Source organism: Hyposmocoma kahamanoa, unplaced genomic scaffold, assembly GCF_003589595.1.
Source record: "Hyposmocoma kahamanoa isolate Upper Pololo Valley unplaced genomic scaffold, ASM358959v1 86, whole genome shotgun sequence".
NCBI lineage: Eukaryota > Metazoa > Arthropoda > Insecta > Lepidoptera > Cosmopterigidae > Hyposmocoma > Hyposmocoma kahamanoa.
In genome coordinates this window covers 10,741,899-10,762,272 of record NW_020654289.1, presented here as the reverse complement: position 1 = coordinate 10,762,272, position 20,374 = coordinate 10,741,899, and the positions used below count along the sequence as shown (strand labels likewise).

The following is a 20,374-nucleotide window of genomic DNA, read 5'->3' as shown; positions in this document are numbered from 1 at the left end:
CTAGGATAGCGTACACTTTGTTTTTGTGACCAGTTCCATTTTTCAATATCTGATTAGTATTGGATATATTTGTAGTGATTTGTTCAATTTAAGAATACAGAAACAGTTTTTTTAAGTACGCATTTGATCTCCATCTCACCTGATGAAAACTGTGGATGATGAGCTAGCACATCTGAATAATGTCTACGTCTATACTCCCGAGTATGGAAAGGGGAAGGCGCAATTAAATCGTGCAATTCCACAGAATATTTTTATCATAATAATTATATTTTTATCAACCGACGTTTGTACTCTGGAATTTGAACTTTTCCGTTGCAATTCTATAAAAAAGAATCTAGTTGTTGGTGTGTTGAACCATACATATTTCTTCAACAGATCTATGATTCTTGAATAGACCCAGTATTTCATGAATTTGTATTGTGTCTATATAGATAATAAAATCCCATATATCGATGATTTACAGGCTACATAACGATAGTTCTAAAGAAGTGCATATCGTATTCACACCTTTCTATACCTACGCAATTTAATATTTGTAATAAACAATTTAATAAACATTGTATTAAAAACATTAGTAGCATCGAATTAATTGCTTTTTGAAATGGTCGAGACAGTAGTGAGTATTGTCACTTTCCTGGTGTTTGTTATTTGCACTATGACTGGAGGAAAAGAAGGTAACGACAAAGAGAGTGGGCTAATTTACATTCTTTTGTGGACACCTGCAGATAAAGAACCATTTAATTACCTGGATAAAGGTCAAGAAGCTTTCACAAAAAGAAATTGTCCATACCAAAACTGTTTTCTAACTAGTAACCGTACATATTTTGATAATACATTATACTACGATGCTATATTATTTAATGCATGGCATTTAAATACGGGTCCCACTGAGGATATCCCAAAAAATCGCAGTGAAACGCAGGAGTATTTTTTAGTTGGGCAGGAATCCGCCGCACTGTATCCAATACCCCCCAACTTTAATAACTTTTTTAACATGACCTGGACATACAAACTCTCGTCAGACGTAATTCATCCATACATAACAGTAAAAAACAGTCGCGGAGTAACAATAGGACCCAAAATGGATATGAATTGGGAAGAAAACATGTTATCACCAGATCATGGCGTTATATCAAAAGTCAATAACAAAAGTATTGCGGCAGCATGGATTGCATCAAACTGCGCAAACGGTGGTCACCGCTATTATTTTGTAAAAAACTTGCAACACCAATTATTAAAATATGATCACCGTGTGGACATCTACGGAAAATGTGGAAATTTATTTTGTCCTGAAGGCGAGAGAATGAATGAATGTTTTGGAGCAATAGAATCAGATTATTATTTTTATTTGGCCTTTGAAAATTCATTTGCTGAAGATTATGTTACTGAAAAGTTGTTGCATGCTTTAGAACACTTTTCTGTGCCAATTGTATATGGAGCTGCAAATTATTCAAGGTAAGATGGTGTTAGTAACGCATAAAAACTGGTAAAACAAAGTTCATAATGTTTTATTTGAATTTTAGGAATGTCAAACATAACTTCAGATTAAAACATTCAATTCAAATTCAAGATGTCTTTATTTCATAGATAAATAAACAAGACTTGAAATCTTGAAAAAAAAAACGTTAAAAATATTAAACTATACGTCTCATTCGTAAAGTATGCCCATCGGACAAGAATGAGTAAAAGAACTCTAAGGGTGTGGAATACTAACAACCTCGCAAGATTATATTACTAAGGTCACAAATAACAACTTTTGTTCCATGATCTTTTACAAAACATAATAAATTAGCCAAAAATAAACTTAAGTGTTTGTTGCACTATTTGACAATTATAGATCTATATTTTGTACTAACGATGCCCCGCTCCTGCGTTTGGCACCGGACTGTTACGATAGTACTTTCTTTTGTTACCGCACAAAATTATCACCGTTAGAGCGATCTATTCAAATATTTTTGTATTTGTACCAAAGGTAATTCAGACGAATTATTAAAAGTCATGTAACAAAAGTTGTTGTTTATGACGTTAGTAATATAACTGCGATGTTGGTAGTATTTTACAAATAACCCTGTATATTTATTCACATTTATAATAAAAAAATAATAACACTGCCCTATATATAGATGACATCTATTCGTTGTACAAAGTCCATTATATCGTGATGATGTTTTGGAAGATTACATGCAATATATAAAAATAATATTTCATTTAAACCTACTAGATTCATGCCTGACGGAATATACATAAATGCCTATGAATTAGGAGCAGCAGAACTAGCAAAAGAAATAAGCGATATTATAAACAACCCTGCAAGATATTTTGACTACTACAAATGGCACGGACACTACAGTTTCCACAATCCTACCGAGGACAAATACCGCGATACCATCTGCGGGTTGTGCGCTATTCTTAATAACAAGACGCGAAGAAATCAAAGAACAATATACAAACGTATTACTAAATGGTGGAACGGTTACAAAGAAGATTATCCATTTTATTATCCAGCTGAATTTGTGCCACAAGAAAAATATACGGGTACAGGTGTCGTTGGGTTTTTTAAAAATTTGTATGACTACTTTTTTGTTGATGTTTAAAAATTGAGAAGGGAAGTTCTACAGTGCAATGCAACAAATAAACCAACACACTCACAACAAAAAAGTTATGTGTATAGAAGATAACAAATTTATGTTTCATATAATTATTAATACAAAGATCGCACACAAAGAAAAATTCTTTCGATCCGGCTTGGCTCGAACGAACGGCCTTGCCATAGCGATAGCTCCATCCGAGAGCCCTGGTTCGAGTCCAGCCGGATGGAAGGAATTTTTCTTTGTGCTTGATGTTTGTATTAATAATTATAACAAAGTAGTGGAGTAATTTCACAAAAATAATTGAATGTCATGGTAGTAAAACATCGTGACATTCAAGAAAGTTAGTATTAAAATTAATGTTTGTTTATATGTTACAATAAATTTTTATTTGTTTACCAGTAAAAGTGTTTATTTTCCGATGCTTGGCATCAAAAGGCCAAGCGTGGCAGCAAAAAGAAATTGAGTGTTTTCCTTTTTGTGCCTTCTTTTACTATTATCAATTTTTTTGTGAGTTAGATATTAGACGATTTCAGTGCCCCAACAGTTTGTAGTGCGGGCGCTGGTTGACGAAGTCCCGGGTTCGATTCCCGGGAGGACCATATTTTGGGAAATGGACGTTTCTAAATTGGTTCTGGTCTGGGTGTTTTGGGAAGTAGTCCCAGAACAACGGCGCTGTGGTACAGATAGTACACGGAATTCTCTAGTTCAAGCCAAGTAATTGATGCGCCCGGTGAAAGCGACATGCTGCTAGTCCATAGCAGTTGAAGTGCCATTCAGAGCTTTAAATCACAAAGATCTGAAGGGCACTGCCTCTGCGCTCGTCACCGTGAGATATAAGTTGACAAGTCCCATGTGCATGTAATTTCACCAGCATACTTACCCTTCAAGACCGGAACACAGTAATGCTGATATTACTAAACTTTTTGCTTTCACTGCCTCTGTGCCCTCCACAATGAGATAGATATAAGTTAATAAGTCCCACGTGCCTGTAATTTCACCAGCACCCTTACCCTTCAAAACCGGAATGCAGTAACGCTCACACAACTGCTTGGTGGCAGAAACGGATATGGCAGTACTTCCTTGGACGAACTCTTTCATTCCTGGTGAGACTCTACGGCTACTTGGTGTTGTGTGGCATATTACTATTATTATTTTTAAAAACAATTAACCTTTGGCAAAGGCTGCCTTCTGGTCGAAATGGGGAGAACATATTGTCACAATTGTGTCAGCTCCCTTTTTCTGTTAAAAAGAAACCAATGCACCTATTTTTCGCATGCGCTGGAGACGTCAGTCCGCCCCCGCAACAAACGTTCTTGTAGAAAGCTGGGCTAATTTATTATGTTTCAAAACTAATTAAAGTGGATCAAAACATAACTCGTTTAAGCCCTATACAAAGATCCGAAACACAAAGAGGAATTCGTAAGATTTGCTTGGTCCGTAGCTCGATTGGAAACCGCTTAACTGAGCCGGCTCTTGAAGTAGCTGCGCTTATTTAATATCTTAAGAAAAATCTTATTGAAATTATCCCGTGTGCAGGGCGACATAACTGTTACTTAGACTGTCACCCCTCCCGCACGGCGCAGCTATCTCAGGAACCGACTTAGACAAGCGGTAGGCCTGTAATGGAATATTTCCACAAATAAGACTTTTTTTTAAATAGTATCAAGTGACGGCACAATCAAGGCGTGCGCCTGATAGTAAGCTACGCGCCTGTCCATAATAGTTACAGTGCCACTCAGAGCTAGGGGCACTGCCACTGCGCCCGTCACACTGAGACATAAGTTGACAAGTCCCATGTGCCTGTAATTTCACCAACACCCTTACCCTTCAAAACCGGAACACAGTAATGCTGACATTACTGCTTGGCGGCAGAAATAGGTAAGGTGGCAGTATTTCCCCGGACGAACTCTTTCACAAGTAGCTCTACTGCTACCAAGATGAATATTATGGTAGTAAAAACATGTGGTGGTTCAATATTCTATATGAAATAATACCACAACATTGTTCGACTCGTTCTCTAATCGCAACCTTGGTGCAATCTGCATCTCAAAAATTACAACTTTTTGTGGAAAGAGGAAAGTAGTTGATAACTTTTTTATGCTTAAATAGGAGAGTTATAAAATTTCAAATATACGTAATTTGTTTCATGTAGTTCATATTATTTTTATGACTTCTTTGTGACAAAAGCCCTTTTGTCGCATGATCTTGAGAGCTTTAAGAGAAGTGATTTTAGGCCCAGCTTATTTGATCTATGAAATAGAATTTTTGTTCATTGTACCTTTTGTGGTTATTGCAGATAGAGCCGAAGTAGTTTCAATCACAAGTGATTGTCTGACATTTTTATTACTATTATAAAAACTTTCTTTACCACAATTGATCAAAATTGCGCGCTCGTAAATTCAGTTGGATTTATCTTGTCTTTAATAAAAATAAGTTCACTCCATTCTTTATACTCGTTAAAGCAGCAGAAATGATTTCGTTTTAGCAAGCGATGGCGTACACTATATTATTATGGCCCAGAAGTTATTGCCGCTACCCGCATCACTAGTAGTAGTCATCGTGCAAAAGTGTGGGACATATTTGCCATTGTGATGAAAGGATTTGCCGATTGGCGTAATCTATCTACACGCAAATTGTTGCCCAGGGTGTGCCAGATGTGAAGAGGATATGGATATGGATCTTTTCGTGCACCCCAATAAGTCGTTGAATACAGTTTTTAGCAAGGTTTTTATTACGTACATGTGTTTTTATCATTGTTTGAATTCTTCCCGTGACGCACTCTACACAATTCGTATACTATCTCGTGATTGACGAACTCTTTAAGCTCTTTGAGAAATTCAAGTGCAAACGGTAAAGTGGTTACATTTGAAGTCGTACTGTAAAATGGTATCAATGGTACGAGTATTGTGAAGACGTCGAAATTCCGAATTCATTTCACACTTTCCGATGTACGTTGAATTCACGTTCAGAGCAAAAGTTAACTGAGGGAGGTCCCAAGCGCGTTGTCGTAAAGCGTTTTAGAAAACTATTTAGATAGACATGTATAACAACAATTGTCAAGTCAATGAATAATGACTTAAAGATCAAATTGAATTCTATTATTGTCGCTGTAATATTTCAAACATTTAAGATTGCGTAGCGTTCAGATTACCTATCAATTACCCCAGTAGATGTATCTTCAACAGACTCATTATTTAAATATCTACTATCATTATTTACTCACAACAGCTAACATATTTTCTATTAAAAGAGGACCTTGGCAATCGTCTCATGTGCTCATTTTAATTCATAAGTAATAAATATTATGAAAAAATGGTTAAAATTTTATTGAAGTTTGGTTATTTAAAACAAATCATCATGCTTGTACTAGCTAATAGTTTTAGTACAAAATGCAACAATTTGATTTATATCCTCGAGTGGACATCAGCCGCCGTGGAACCATTAAATTACCTTGGAGCGGGACAAGAAGCTTTTAAATCAGAGAATTGTTCGTACCAGAACTGTTACTTAACAGACAACCGTTTATTCTTCAATAGTATAATAAACTTCGATGTTTTACTGTTCAACGCAGTTTTTTTAAACGACAGTACGCATATCCCTCCCATTCGATCTGAAGTTCAAGAGTATGTTTTAATTGGTCTGGAACCAGCAGGTATCTACAAAATTCCAGCTATATTTAATAACTTTTTCAACATAACTTGGACATACAAACTCTCGTCTGATGTTCCTTATCCATATATAATAGTAAAAAATAATCGAAGTGATGTAATAGGACCCAAAGAGAATATGCAATGGATACATGTAAGTGATATGGTACCCACAAATGTCAGTGTTCTATCTAAAATACAGAATAAGAGTATTGCAGCTGCGTGGATTGCATCAAACTGTGAAAACGCTGGCGATCGATTGACGGTAGTTAAAAATTTGGAAAGAGAATTAGCTGTATATGGACATCGAATTGATATCTTTGGCAAATGTGGAAATTTTGTATGCCCCAAAGGTAAAAGAATGAAAGAATGCTATTCGACGATAGAATCAGATTATTATTTTTATTTGGCATTTGAGAATTCACTTTGCGAAGATTATGTCACTGAAAAGTTGTTACATGCTTTACAACACTTTGCAGTTCCAGTAGTATACGGTGGTGCAAATTACACAAGGTAACGTTATTTAAGGTAGCAATGTGACACAAAAATCAGTAAATTGGGTAGTATTTTGTTTTATTAGGAGTACGATTACGAGTTTAATTTTTATAAAAGGGAAGTCATTAAACTCTACTCAGTTCTATCAAATGGTGTATAGAAAAAAAAATGTCTAAAATACAAATTGTTTAGAGTAATTAGACAAATTAAAATTTCTTGTGATCATTAGTTTTTATTATTAGTACTTTTGACTGATTTCTTTATTTATTGAGTAATACGAGTATATTCGTATCAAGTTAGCTAAGAACGAGGTACTGTCTTTTGGAATCGGAGATCAAATATTTCATGAGATTTCAAGACAATCAAACTGAGAATCAAAGTTAATTCATACTTTGAATCTCAGGTATCAGTGGATTTTTCAGATTCATGCCGGATGAAATATATTTAAATGCGCAAGAATTTGGAGCCCAGGGACTAGCAAAAAAGATGGATGATATTATACGCGATCCGCAGATATATTTTAATTTCTTCAAGTGGCACGGTTACTATAGTTTCCGTAACTCTGATGAAGATAACTACCACGACGCGATTTGTGGATTTTGCGCTTTACTGAATAACAAGACGCGAAGACATCAAAGAACTGCGTATAAATACATTACTAAGTGGTGGAATGGGGAAAATGAATCTTCTAATATAATTGATATTACACCAGATATAGTAAATGATATGGTTGAAAAGCCTTTGAAAGGCGACGAGTCCGGATTTATATCAAGTTTATCGGATTTCTTATTTGATTTATGAACTGATTAATAACTTTTTTGTAAACTGCTTACTATTTTATGCATCTGCATTAGCTTTAGAACAAGTTAGGCTAATAAAAGACTTATAAAATTAATCCGAAATCTTCTTATCTGGCAACTTTCTTTTTACGACTTGCAAAACAGATAAAGTATTTCATCGATTTCTCAGTTTTGTTTTTTTTTTGAGTAAATATCCATATGAAGAATTGGAAGTTATTCTTTTACTACTGACGATCTCGGCATCCCGACGGTTTGATTGTGAAAGCGGAGATGAGGTCCCGGGTTAAATTCCCGGTAGGATCAATTTGGGAAAATGAACTTTTCTAATTGATTCTGGATGTGGTGGTTAGTGCGCCAGAGTAATTCCTTTGCTCTGGTATGCATGGTACAGGAAATTCCCTAGTTTGAGATAGGGTAATTGGTGTGGTTTTTTGTTTTTTTTTCAAAACACGGCGGACCTCGGCTTTAAACATAGACCCGCCTTGTGTGAACACCGTGTCTGTGGGTGTCTTCCAACAGTAAGTAATGACCTCCTAAAAGTCGTTTTGTAATATGAAATGATCTCATATTACAAAATTGAAGACTAGATGTTAGATAAATATGTATAGATAGACAACAAGGCTCTAGATTCCACACAAGTTTGATTCAAAGTGTATTTCATAGTATTTAAATTTATTTGAAAAGAGCAATCTCTAGAGTTTCTTGCTCGTTCTTCGCAGGGAAGTCAGCGTAGTAAACGAACAGTAGCTTAAATGTGACGTTTTGAAATGTAAATTTATTTTACGTATGGAATAATAATTCTTTGATATTGACTTTGATCTGTTTATTATTTTTCAAATAATTTTTGATCAATAAATGCGTCGGGGAACCACAACATAGGGTTAATATTATCGAACTTAAAATAGAATAGGTAACTACAGATGAGAACGAAACACTTACCCCGGATGCTATACAATATCTGTGGCTTCGGGTTGTACTTGAATCGATTGTGTAGAGAATTTATACATGATATAAATACAAACATTACATGTTAAATTTCAAATTGGTATAGTGTAAATAAATGAAGTAATATTTATTATAAAAAGGACATTCTAATAATAAACTAGCCTAATAACAAGTAAACTATAATGCCTCGAATACAATACTAATTGTTTTTATAGTAATAAGTTAAATATTTTGGAATCCAGATAGTCGTTAAAATGAGTCGTGTTATACACGACATATATATTTTTGCAGAAAAAGAGTCAAATACCAATAGGTATATTATTCTTTTTATTATTTTTATTTTACCGTCATGAAAAACGTTTAGGAATCGAATTCACATTTCTTTTATAGACAACAAGAAAGGTATATTGACAAGTGTGTAGTGCACTACAGGAGTCCATAAAAATGTTTTCTATATTCAAATTGAAACGGGGCAATTTAAATTTAACTGTTGTATGTCAAAATTGGTGAAATTGAGAAAAACCGATTTAAAAGTTCAAAGAAAATTATTGTTTAGATATTATTGGAAATAATATAAAAAAATAAAATTGGAATTTATTGGTCCATTCAGTACTTTTGAACTTTCACATTGTGAATTTGAGTTACGACAGTATTTGATTTTATGTACGATATATAGTCATGGTTCCACTAAGTGTTTATAGTGATTTTATCGTAAGAGGTATAAACCTTCTTGCGTATGCCACTCATTTACAGGGTAAAGCCGTCTAGGAATGCGATGAATCCCTTGCCGTGTCTCTCGACATTTCAAAGGCTTTTGACAGGGTCTGGTGTGATAGCTTGTTAAACAAGCTTACTGAATTACTGTCGGCATCTGCACATAGATACATTTTCTGAGGGATAGGCCAATCCGTTTATTTGTAGATAGCTAGTACTCTACACGGCATCAAAACCTGTGTTTCTCAGGCATCTGTCCTCTGTACCACTTTATGCTTGCCGCACATCAACGACCTGCAGTTTATACCCATTATCTTTAAACGCTCAATTTTTATAAATACCAGATTATGGTGATGTTTTATTTCAGTTGTGGTATTTTTAAGTTTGGAATTAAAAATTACATGGAGCACTTTTAAGGAAAATGAATAAAATAATAATCTCAGTACAGAGTACTAAAAAAACCGCCCTCAAAAGTACGTGGAATTATGTCTAGCAAATAGAAAGTTTTATTGAAATATCATTGAATTCGCCACTATACACGACTTGACACTGGAGATAATAAAAATCGGTTCTCACTACTCAAAGTATATGGAGAGAAAAACGCCTTGAATTGGAGAAATAGCAAAATCAACCATTAAAATAATTGCTCCTTAGTAAAATTTAGACGCTATTTATAAAAATGAATCTTCATGCGTGAACAGCCACCCTTAGAGGTGGATAATTTTCTTCAAAATGAAATGTGACCACTATAGAAGTACCCCCTTTCCAACAAAAAAAGAATCATGAAAATCGGTTCACGAATGTTATCGGATATGAATCGGCTGGTCGGTGAAATATTATCGGAATGTTATATATGTTACCGGAGTTATCGCGTAACATACATACAAAAAAAAAACAAAAAACATACAGTCGAATTGAGAATCTCCTCCTTTTTTGAAGTCAGTTAATAAGTTTACACTGTAAAACGACTTTATTGTTTATAAGATTGTTAACTTGAAACTAATTCATTAAGGCTTGAATGGCAAAGACTCTCTATATGGGTCTCTTTGATACGTTAAAAATTCAACTCTCTCGTCGATATATAAACGTCGCATTTAGTGTTGAATCAGTATCTGAAAAGACAACACGTCACCATTGTTGGTGAAAAAGTGACGAATTAGCAATGGAGCCGTTTTCATTCTAAAAATCACTATTGTGATTTAGTGACTTCTGTCTTGCTTAGAGAACTTTCTTTCACAATTAAAACGGCTTAATCTTGATAAGGTCATAACATTTTCTTTAGCTGGTGAAGATGAAAGAAACTTAATTCTCGGTGAAAAGACAAAATAAAAAAAATCAATAAAAAATTGCCTCATAACGACTACTTTTATGTTTTGTATTAAAATAATCAGAATTATTTTTTGAAGATATAAACCTGAATTCTTCATCATTATTTTCAAGGACTAACAAGGCATTGCCTTCGGTACTTCAAGAGTAACAAATAAAATAATGTTAAATCTTCAAAACTTAGTCAACGTATTCCCAAAAAGTTGAAATGTTGTGTTGGATCACTTTTATTCTAAAGGTGCGAAACTGAAAAAAAAATTTTGCTTAAAAATATAAACTTGTAACATAATTCATTATTATAAATTGGCGCAATGGGAATGGAGTGCGAGATATTGATGGTGGCCGATCACGGAAGAAAAAAAAATGTTTTAATTGTATTTATTGTTCTGCGTAGCCGACCAGCTAGCGGGTGTGGAAAGCAAAGCACGGCGCTTGTTTTCTACTCTGGTGCCATGGTTTTTTGCGCTTCGATGCAATAAATTAGTTTTCTTTTTTTAATAAAATTACCTAAAAACCCAGTTATCGTTTAAGATTGCTTTCTAGTGTGGCTTGGTTTTTTTTAGTATGTAGAAATTATGTAATGTCGTCAGAAATGAATTCTACAGTATTTAGTCATATCAGTTATGGTTTTTATGATACCTGCGTATTGATAATGTTTATTGAAATTTATAAATAAAAACACACAACTATTTTAGTAAAAGGAATCGACTTCAAAATTTGTGGAGTTACATCTATTTGCCAAGTTTTATTGAAAACTGTTAACGGACAGTGAGTGAAATTCGATAAATTGTAAAAAAGAGGATGAACCTCTAATTTGCCATTCTTAGAAATGGAATATTTTCTTCAAATTTGAATGGGGCCGCTAGTGAAGTACTTTCTTTCCAACAAAAAAAGAATCATCTAAATTGGTTCACAAAACTCGGAGTAATTGCCTAACGTACACACAAAAAACAATACAGTCGTCATTTTTTTGAAGTCGTTTTAAAATGTGTGTAATATTCTTCTGAAAAGAAAAGATCTGAAATTCAGAAGCTTAAGTTTTTCGTTTGGTTTGAACCAGCATCCTTTTTTCCTTACACGACCTGGACTTACAAACTAATATCCGATGTTACACATCCCCATTTAGTTGTGAAAAATAATCATAGCGGGGTAATGAATGAACATAAAAAAGGATCATCTCATAAAGGATATAACACGCACAATAGCTCGATGATACGAAATAAGAAAACTGCCGCGGCGGTGTGGATTGCAAATAAATATATTTTAGGCTTCGCTCACGTAGCATTGTACTGCACGATTTTCGCAGTATTCGATTTTAACGCATAAACAGCGGATATTCACACAATATATCTTAATATGTCTAAAAAACGAAAAGCTGCAGTACTCATATAGCATTCAGGTCTGCTCCAGTCGGTTTGCGTGAGCATGAGACTGGTTGTGCGTGAATTCTGGTTGACCCGGTGCTGCGAGTAAAATTTATAAGCGAGGAGAAGGAAGGGCGCCTTACACACAACGGAAACAAGTTCCAAGTAGAAATAACCAGATGATTTATTTAAATTTAAAGCTATAACATGTCACATGCGTTGTGGTTAATTATAGGGTTACAGTATGAAGAACTAGTTGTTTTTACTTCCCAGAGTTTACAGATACGCTTTTTGCTTTTATCAGTTACACATAAAAGGTTCACTTTAAGTATACTTAGAGCTAATACACTGCATTAAGAGATTTTGAAAGTGCATGAATAGGACATGGACACGTCACTTATACGTCACTGACCCGCTATATACGGTTACCGGATGCACTTTTTTTTTACATACCAGACCTGCTGCGAAGACAGCGTAGTTTCTGCAGGAGCAACGCCAATACATATGGATGCTGACCACCCGTGGAGCACATGACACGTGGTCGTTCACAGCCGAACAAAAGTTACGGCGCTTTTGTCTCAGCCATTTAGTTGATGGCGAAACTCGAAATTACAAAGTACAAAAAAAACCATGCGGTACGGTGACACATTTTACATCTTGTACAGGGTTCGTAGACCCAAAATTACCGCATCTGGCTATTCAATATTATCCTTAAAAAAGGAGGCATTGGGGGAACATGCCCCCAATGGGATAAATCACCGCTGAAGATCAAAAATCTGGAACACCTTATGAGCCGCCATGTCGAAAATAAAAGACAACTTAGTTGTTACCCGTAACAATGCCACAGACAATCTATCGATTCATCCAGATGAAGCTCCCAAGTCTTATTACCCAAACCCGCTAGAATACAGGGCGATTCCAGGTTTACCTATATAAGTTTACAGAAAGTACTTAGGAAACTAATCGGCGGCGTTCGATATGGAAATATTAAGGAAAGCTATAATTTATACGAAGCTCGACTACAGAAGTAAAATCAAGGTTATTGGTCCGCAGCACTAGTATTCTGCGTTACCATACAAGAAAAATTAGCTAGGATTGGTGTTTTCAAACATATGTCAAACTAACGGATACCCATTCACGATATTGATTTTATAGAAAAATCGTTCACCAACAAGTAATCAAAATGTGAAAGGTTTAAATAATAGATTACACCAACACTAAAGGAATTCAAATAATTTACCTAACTATTCCTAAACTACAATGTCATATCAATAGAGAAGAGAAATTTTGTTTTTGTTTTGAATTTACGAAATCTACCAAAAAAACGTGTTACATACACACGGCAACTTTTAGCAGCGATGCAAACGCAATGCAGTAGCGATACAGTCCCTAATCGTCTACCTTTATACACGCGCGTGTTTGTTGCAGTACAAACGACGTGTGAACGTTTCTATCAATATTTGATACCCAATGTTGGAGGAATCACTACTTGTTCTCATGCACCTTGTAATGTTATTGTTTTTCTTTATTAAATAAATTATAATGTATGCGCTACTGTTTATTCGGTAAGATTTACACCGCAAAAAATGTGCAGTATTGTGCTGTGTGAACGGGGAGCTTAGGGTTCGTTCTCACATTTTATAAAACAGATTTATAAGGCAAGTGTGAGCGTACAAGTTGATATGGACCGAGCAAGGCGGGGCTTGATCAATTTGAGGACGTTCTAAAGAAAAGTGAAGATGACAAACGCCCGGACTGAATGACTCTCATCCCTTGGAGTTTGTGCCGGGCACTGGTATGGGACGCCACGTGTGCTGACACACTTGCCCCATCCCATCTCCAGCACACCAGCAAGAGGGCTGGCTCCGCAGCTGAGCTGATGGAAAGAATAAAAATGAATAAGTACCTGGACCTCGGCTCCGACTACCTTATTTACAGACGTTGGAATCGAAATCCTTGGCCCCTATTTTACTTGGGCTATTTTATCCAAAAAAATTAATCGACTGTCTGGGAAGCCCAAGAGCTGGCAGTTATTTTGCCCAACGCATAGCATAGCCATACAAAGGGGGAACGTCGCTAGCATCTTGGGCACCTTGCCGCGGGGACCGAATTTTATTCGTATAAATTAATCCTAGTTTTACTTTCTAGTATTTAAGCTTTTATTGTACCAAGAAAAGCTAAGTTCTGACGAGCATGTATGAAAACACTGATGCATGTTAAAGATATTGTGTCCGGACCGTTGCAAGTGGAAGGCAGTTGTCTGTGATGTGACAAGGACACATCCATAAAGTCACAAACTATATGAATGTATGTCTTTGCCTTTATGAAAGGCACTCAACAGGAGACAGAGAATAACATAAGACTTCATCGATTAAGACAAGTCTATTCGCACAATTTTCACTTAACGTTACTAAGTTTACTGGTGTATAGTTTATACTACCTATTATATGTATAGTACGGGCGTATATAATGACAACGGTCTCGCCGACAAACTACACTATTTAACTGCCTGTTACAAAACTAGCTAAGTCATTTATAAATGTCAGGAACAACAATTCCCAAAGATGGGCCCTGAGGACTACCCAAGTTCGCATTTCCACGGTACTAATCGAAACTTTGGACCATTAGAAGTAATTTTTACACTGTGGTTTACGTTTGGTCTTTCGAAAAAGGTGTGGCAAAATCGGTAGGCGTTATCTTCGTCATCTAAGAACCTAAGTCCGTTAATAACAAATTGTTCTGAATAAAGTCACGAAGCTTGGTTGCAAAAAGAAAAAGTTTTTTTACGACGCTAAGTGACGTGACGAACACAAATGATGTTTTGTATTCATCTAATTTTCGGGAGTATTTGTCTATTATTGAATGCGCTGTAGCAGTAGTAGACTTGCCCTTTCATTAGACATATCGCTTGTCAATACGCAGATCGTTAACTTTGAGATAACTCAGAGTATTAGCGATATCGCTTTATTAATATTTGGACCCATGGTAATCGACTGTGATTATCTACTTGAGACTTATCCTTCCCCTTGAGACTTAGCCTTCTCCTTGGTCACACATGACATTCGTAGAGTATACCCCAATAGCAGAGCTCCTTGCGAAAGAGTTCGTCCATGGAAATACTGCCACCTAACCCATTACTGCCGCCAACCAGTAATGTGAATATTACTTCTTTCCGGTTTTGAAGAAAGGTGCTTGCTGATGAAACTTCGGGCACATTAGACTTATCAACGTTCTGTCTCAGGATGACAGGTGCATTGACAGTGCCTCTGAAATCTTTGCGATCTAAAGCTCTGAGTGGTACCTACTGCAACAACTGTAATAGATAGGCGTGTTGCTTATCACCAGACTAACGACTTATTTGTCTCGTCACTTGAGACTAAAAAAAACATTGTAATTAATTAATGACATTCAAATTTTCTGTAATAGAAGCCGCAATGTAGCCAACAATACATTGACAGGTAATATAATATCATAAATATCTAATTCATACCGATAAGCGTTTGTTGAATAAACTGTCTATCAATACGTGTGTGACAACAAGCAGTAATAACTCAAGTGGATTAAACTCGTAATTGCTTTCGTCTCATCACTTAGTAGTTGTAATTTAGATGTTAATGTATGAAAATGGTTAAAAGCGATTAGATAGCTGTGCTGCAGGTACATTATAGTGTTACACTATTGTTGTTGATTATATAATTTCACTACCTTTGTGTACACAAAGTCAAACACATCAGTCTGTTGGTGTAATATATCAGTTAAGTAGCTGGGAAACAACTAGAGCGGATACGACAGTACAAGTTTTTGCGGGCTTGGGTAAATGAAGCATAGGAATCTGATCAGGAAATCAAGACCCGGATAGAAATTGCCTCTTTGAACAACACGAGGAGGTTTCCGAGTCAGGTTACTTTTATGTTACATCTGGCCTATCGTCATGTACGGTTGCGAAACGTGGACCTTAACAGAAGACACTACAAGACGCTTGTAGGCATTTGAGATGTGGTGCTGCTGTCTCATGTTGCGCATTGGTTGGGCGCAGAGCATCACGAACGAAACCGTACTTCAAAGTGTGTATGTCCCAGAAAATGATGCCATGATAGAATATATTGGTCACGTGATTAGGAACGATAGATACACGCTGTTACTGCTGATAAGGATGGCCAAAGTGCAGGGAAAGAGACGCGTTGGTCGAAGAAAGAAATCTTGGCTACGGAAAATCCGGGAGTGGATCGGCATTGCTTCCTCGAACAGTTGTTCCGGCTGGCTACTGGTATAGACATATATAGAAAGCTGGCAGTCAACCTTCATGATTGAAGAGGCACTCTAAGAAGAAGATGAGAAACAACGACCAAAAGGTACTACTAGGTATATCTTTTTTCTTGACACTGACACTGTATTTGGCCTTGTTTCCCCCACTGGACAAAATGGCGAGCTGTAGACTCTTAACCCATTTAAAAATATAAGTAGGAGGTCTTAGGGCGCCCAAGTGGACACGGATATCGGCTCAGAACACTACTGGAGACTTCCGCCAGAAAGTCGTGCTGTAGGAGTAGGTCCACCCTACTACACGCTGGACTGAGGGGTTATGATAGGTTCGTCAGTCTGTGATCTGTGCTCTAGCGCCGCTTATATAGGAGTGGTCAATGAGAAAAGGAGGAAAAAAAGTCTCCTAACTATATACTTATTTTTCAATGTTAGAATAATCGTGACATTTCTAAATCAATTACATTTCGTCGTAGTGGCTTACTGGAACTTATTGTACAAATCTTATAAAAACAGTTTTGAAATGGTTTTTATTTATAATATCTAAGTGACGTCCATCTGATAACAGTTACAACAGAGTAACTTTCCATAACAGTTGCAGTACCACTCAGAACTTTAAATCACAAAGATCTGAGAGGCACTGCCACTGCGCCCCACACCCACATTTTTTTTTATAACATTAAGTGACGGGACGAACAAGTCGTGCGCCTGATGATAATCAACACGCCTACAACACATAAGTTGCCAAGTCCCATATGCCTGTAATTTCACCAGCACCCTTCAAAACCGGGTCACAGTAATGCTCACACTACTCCTTGGCGGCGAAAATAGGTAAGGTTGCAGTTGTACCTGGACAAACACTTTCACAAGGAGCTTTTACTCTTACTAAAATAAGTAAGATAATATAAACGCGTGTATCTACTTGAAAATCATATTGATTGATAAGTGATCATGACATGTGATAAAGTAACAACAATGCCTGAATCCGAAGTCATACAATAATGTTTAAACGGCTCTCTCTCTCAATGTATGGCCGCGTTGAACGTTAAAATTTTGAATATTTCAAGTTTTATTTTTTAAAAGTTATTGATGTGCTAGTTGCGGACCGGCTGCTGGACGGACAAATATAAATATATTTTTTATTTTTCTATTGATCATTGTTTATGCATTTTTTTCTGTTTCTGTTATTCTGTTTTGGCAAAATTTTCTTATATTATAATTTTATCTTGCTTTATTTTGAGCCCGATTTTCCCACTACTCCTCGATATTCAGTAGCAGTAGAGCTCTTTGTGGAAGAGTTAATTCAGGAAAGTACTGCCACCTTACCTATTTCTGCCGCCAAGCAGTAATGTCAGTATTACTGTGTTCTGGTTTTGAATGGTATGGGTGCTGGTGAAATTACAGGCACATGGTACTTGTCAACATATGTCTCAGGGTGATGGGCGCAATGGCAGTACCCGTCAGATCTTTGCAATTTAATGCTCTGAGTGGTACTGTAACGGATATGAACAGGCGTGTAGCTTATCTTTCAAAATATTTACGTAACAATCGCCTGGGCACATTGAACGATTACATCCTGTATGTACCTTAATTTTTTTTTTACTTTTTACAATATTGTAAACATAACATTATTCTTTGTTAGTAAAAGTCAGTTGAATAAGCCTATTATCCTATTATCTTTGTAAGAAAATAGAAACGTAAATAACTATTTGACGTAATAAAAATCATTCATCCAATAGGAATACGTACATATATTTTTAAACTAGATACATTTATTACATATTTTAAGTACCTAGATATTCGTATTGAATTATATTTTGTTATGCTAGATAACTTTATTGTGTTCTCGTTTTATTTGCTAGATAAATAATGATGAAAACCATATAAGATGGTATGATCCGTTTTAGCTTTTTTACAAATTTTCCTGCATACTGGTGTCGCAATCGCAGCGTTTTCTGCAAAATTGTTAACATTGTATGAGTCAGTGGCAGGGTTTCATTTAAGACTATATAAAATTACAATGCATTTCAACTGAGTAAATGACTTTTTGGAACAAAATTATTTTTACGAGGAAAACACAGACCAAATTTATGCATGAAAAAAGTAATAACGGGTATTGTATACAATTAAATTACCAAACTTCAAACTTTTCTGCAGTTTCTCTATTTTTTTAAGCAAACCAATGTTTTGGACCCTGTACAGGTCACATGGAAAAACAAATATACGCGATTTAAATCCGGAAAAATAGTTTCATTTCCTATATTTTATTTTATTTTATTTCATTTAAGCTAAGCGTGCATTTACCAACATATCTCAATGATGGACCAGTATATATAAATAAATAAATAAAAAGTATGATTACAGACACGTCAAGACGACGTCGTTCACTCTCGCCTTTTACTTTTCAGATTGTATTGTTCGAGAAATCCAAACTATATCCTTTCATACTAATATTATAAATGCGAAAGTAATTCTGTCTGCTGCATTTTCACGCCTAAGCGGCCAAACCAAATTTGATAAAGTTTGGTATAGAGATAGATGAGACCTATGAGAAGGACATAGATAACTTCTAGTCACAAAAATAAATCTTAAAGAGGTGAAATAAGGGATGAAACTTTGTCCATTATTTCTTATGAAAGTAGTGCATTAGGCTACTCTATGTACTTATTCTACGCAGACGAAGTCACGGGCACCAGCTAGTATAGAATACGACAAATTCAAGTTCTTATATTCTTCGCGCAGAATGATAGCACATTATAGTTAACGGGTGAAATCAGTTGCTGCTTCTGGTTGATCGGTGGTTGAAAGGAAATTAATCGGGACACGATACCCACTTTTCCACTTACACATTCCCACTTAGATAGACACTTCTTATAAATACCGAAAGGTGGGTACTCGTTCACATGACGCGATTCCTACCCGCTTGCCTACAATTTTCCACGTATTAACAAAATATTGTACTAGACATCGCGCTTGTGGGATACTTAAAAAACTAATATTCAAAATATTCAATAATAAACGCGTAATAAACCTGTCCCAATGGATCTCAACTAGTCACAGCGTGCAGCGCGAGGCACAAGCCGGCGGGTCTGCGACCTCTATTCCATTAATGAAATCAACGCGCTTCCATCAATATACACGCACACGTTCGCAAAGATCCGTAGCATAACATGGAAGAAATGGGGGCCGACAAGCAGAAATAAGTCGGGTTATAGTAAAATAGCGTTCACGTATATTTAAACCTTATTACAACCAATTACAGTATATTTCTAAAGAGCAATATGCTTTAATGTCAGAATCGTTGCCAGATGTAAAACTTAAACCACATAAAGAACGTAGAAGGTCATGGTAATTCGTAGGTAATTAAAAAAGCAACATTTAGCATTCATTGTTTATCATCAAACTTTCATTATTATCGCGAAGAGCAACAAAAAATTTAGTAATTTACTTTAAAAACTATAGTTATTTTATGTGTAAAATAAGTTAACCAGTGAAATGAAGTGAATTTGAATCTTATGTGCTAATAAGTGTTTTCTTTTTCTTGAAATAATTAAAGCTTCGGCTTTACCAAGGAAAATTTTCACGTTTCGCCACTGGTACTCAATGACAGTGTTTGAAGTTTTGGAGATTTACCTCCTCGAGCAATTTATTGCCAATTAGTCTAATAACGTGGCGCTACAGCGACTTTAGGGCTTCAACTAACAGCAGTGGATCCGTCCCAATTGTGACAAGGTAAAAGCAAACTTGAACTTGATGAAGATGAAGTAGCTACTCCAACGTAAAGTGCCGCCTAAAGTATCTTTTTGCAAAGGACCCTGGGTTTCTTGGCAGCACTTTTTGCTGTGTTTCATGTAGTGACTAAAGTTCCAGCTAGCATAAACAGCTAATCATAAGAGCTCGAGGTCATTGGAGAAATAATATACAGAGTTATTTGTAGAATAATAACAACCTTGCCGGACCACATTAATAACATCATGAACAATAAATTTTGTTTCCATAACTTTTAATAATTGAACAGATTTACTTTCGTATGTATTTAAATCGATCGCTCTAATCGGTGACTCTGTGGAGGTGATCGTCGGTGCATGCATCATGCATGTTTGAACAGATCTAAGAGACCCCCCCACACTAGCGTCTTTCAAACGTTAGCGTCTTGCCAACACACGCACAGCGTCGACACGCCAGCGCGGCGTATACCCGATGTTCGGCACTATTTAGAGGGTCTACTCTCG

The 20,374-nt window shown here is 36.0% G+C and overlaps 1 protein-coding gene across 1 annotated transcript; it reads left to right on the top strand.

Moving 5' to 3' along the window:
• Positions 1–655: 655 nt before the first annotated feature.
• LOC113234904 (alpha-(1,3)-fucosyltransferase C-like) lies at positions 656–1,459 on the top strand. The gene has a single exon (XM_026470426.1). It carries the CDS (start codon positions 656–658, stop codon positions 1,457–1,459), a length of 804 nt encoding a protein of 267 aa, XP_026326211.1.
• The last annotated feature ends 18,915 nt before the right edge of the window (positions 1,460–20,374 follow it).

Excerpts from the sequence above, each read along its gene's own strand:
- LOC113234904 (XM_026470426.1), top strand. The coding sequence starts at position 656 with ATGACTGGAGGAAAAGAAGGTAACGACAAAGAGAGTGGGCTAATTTAC.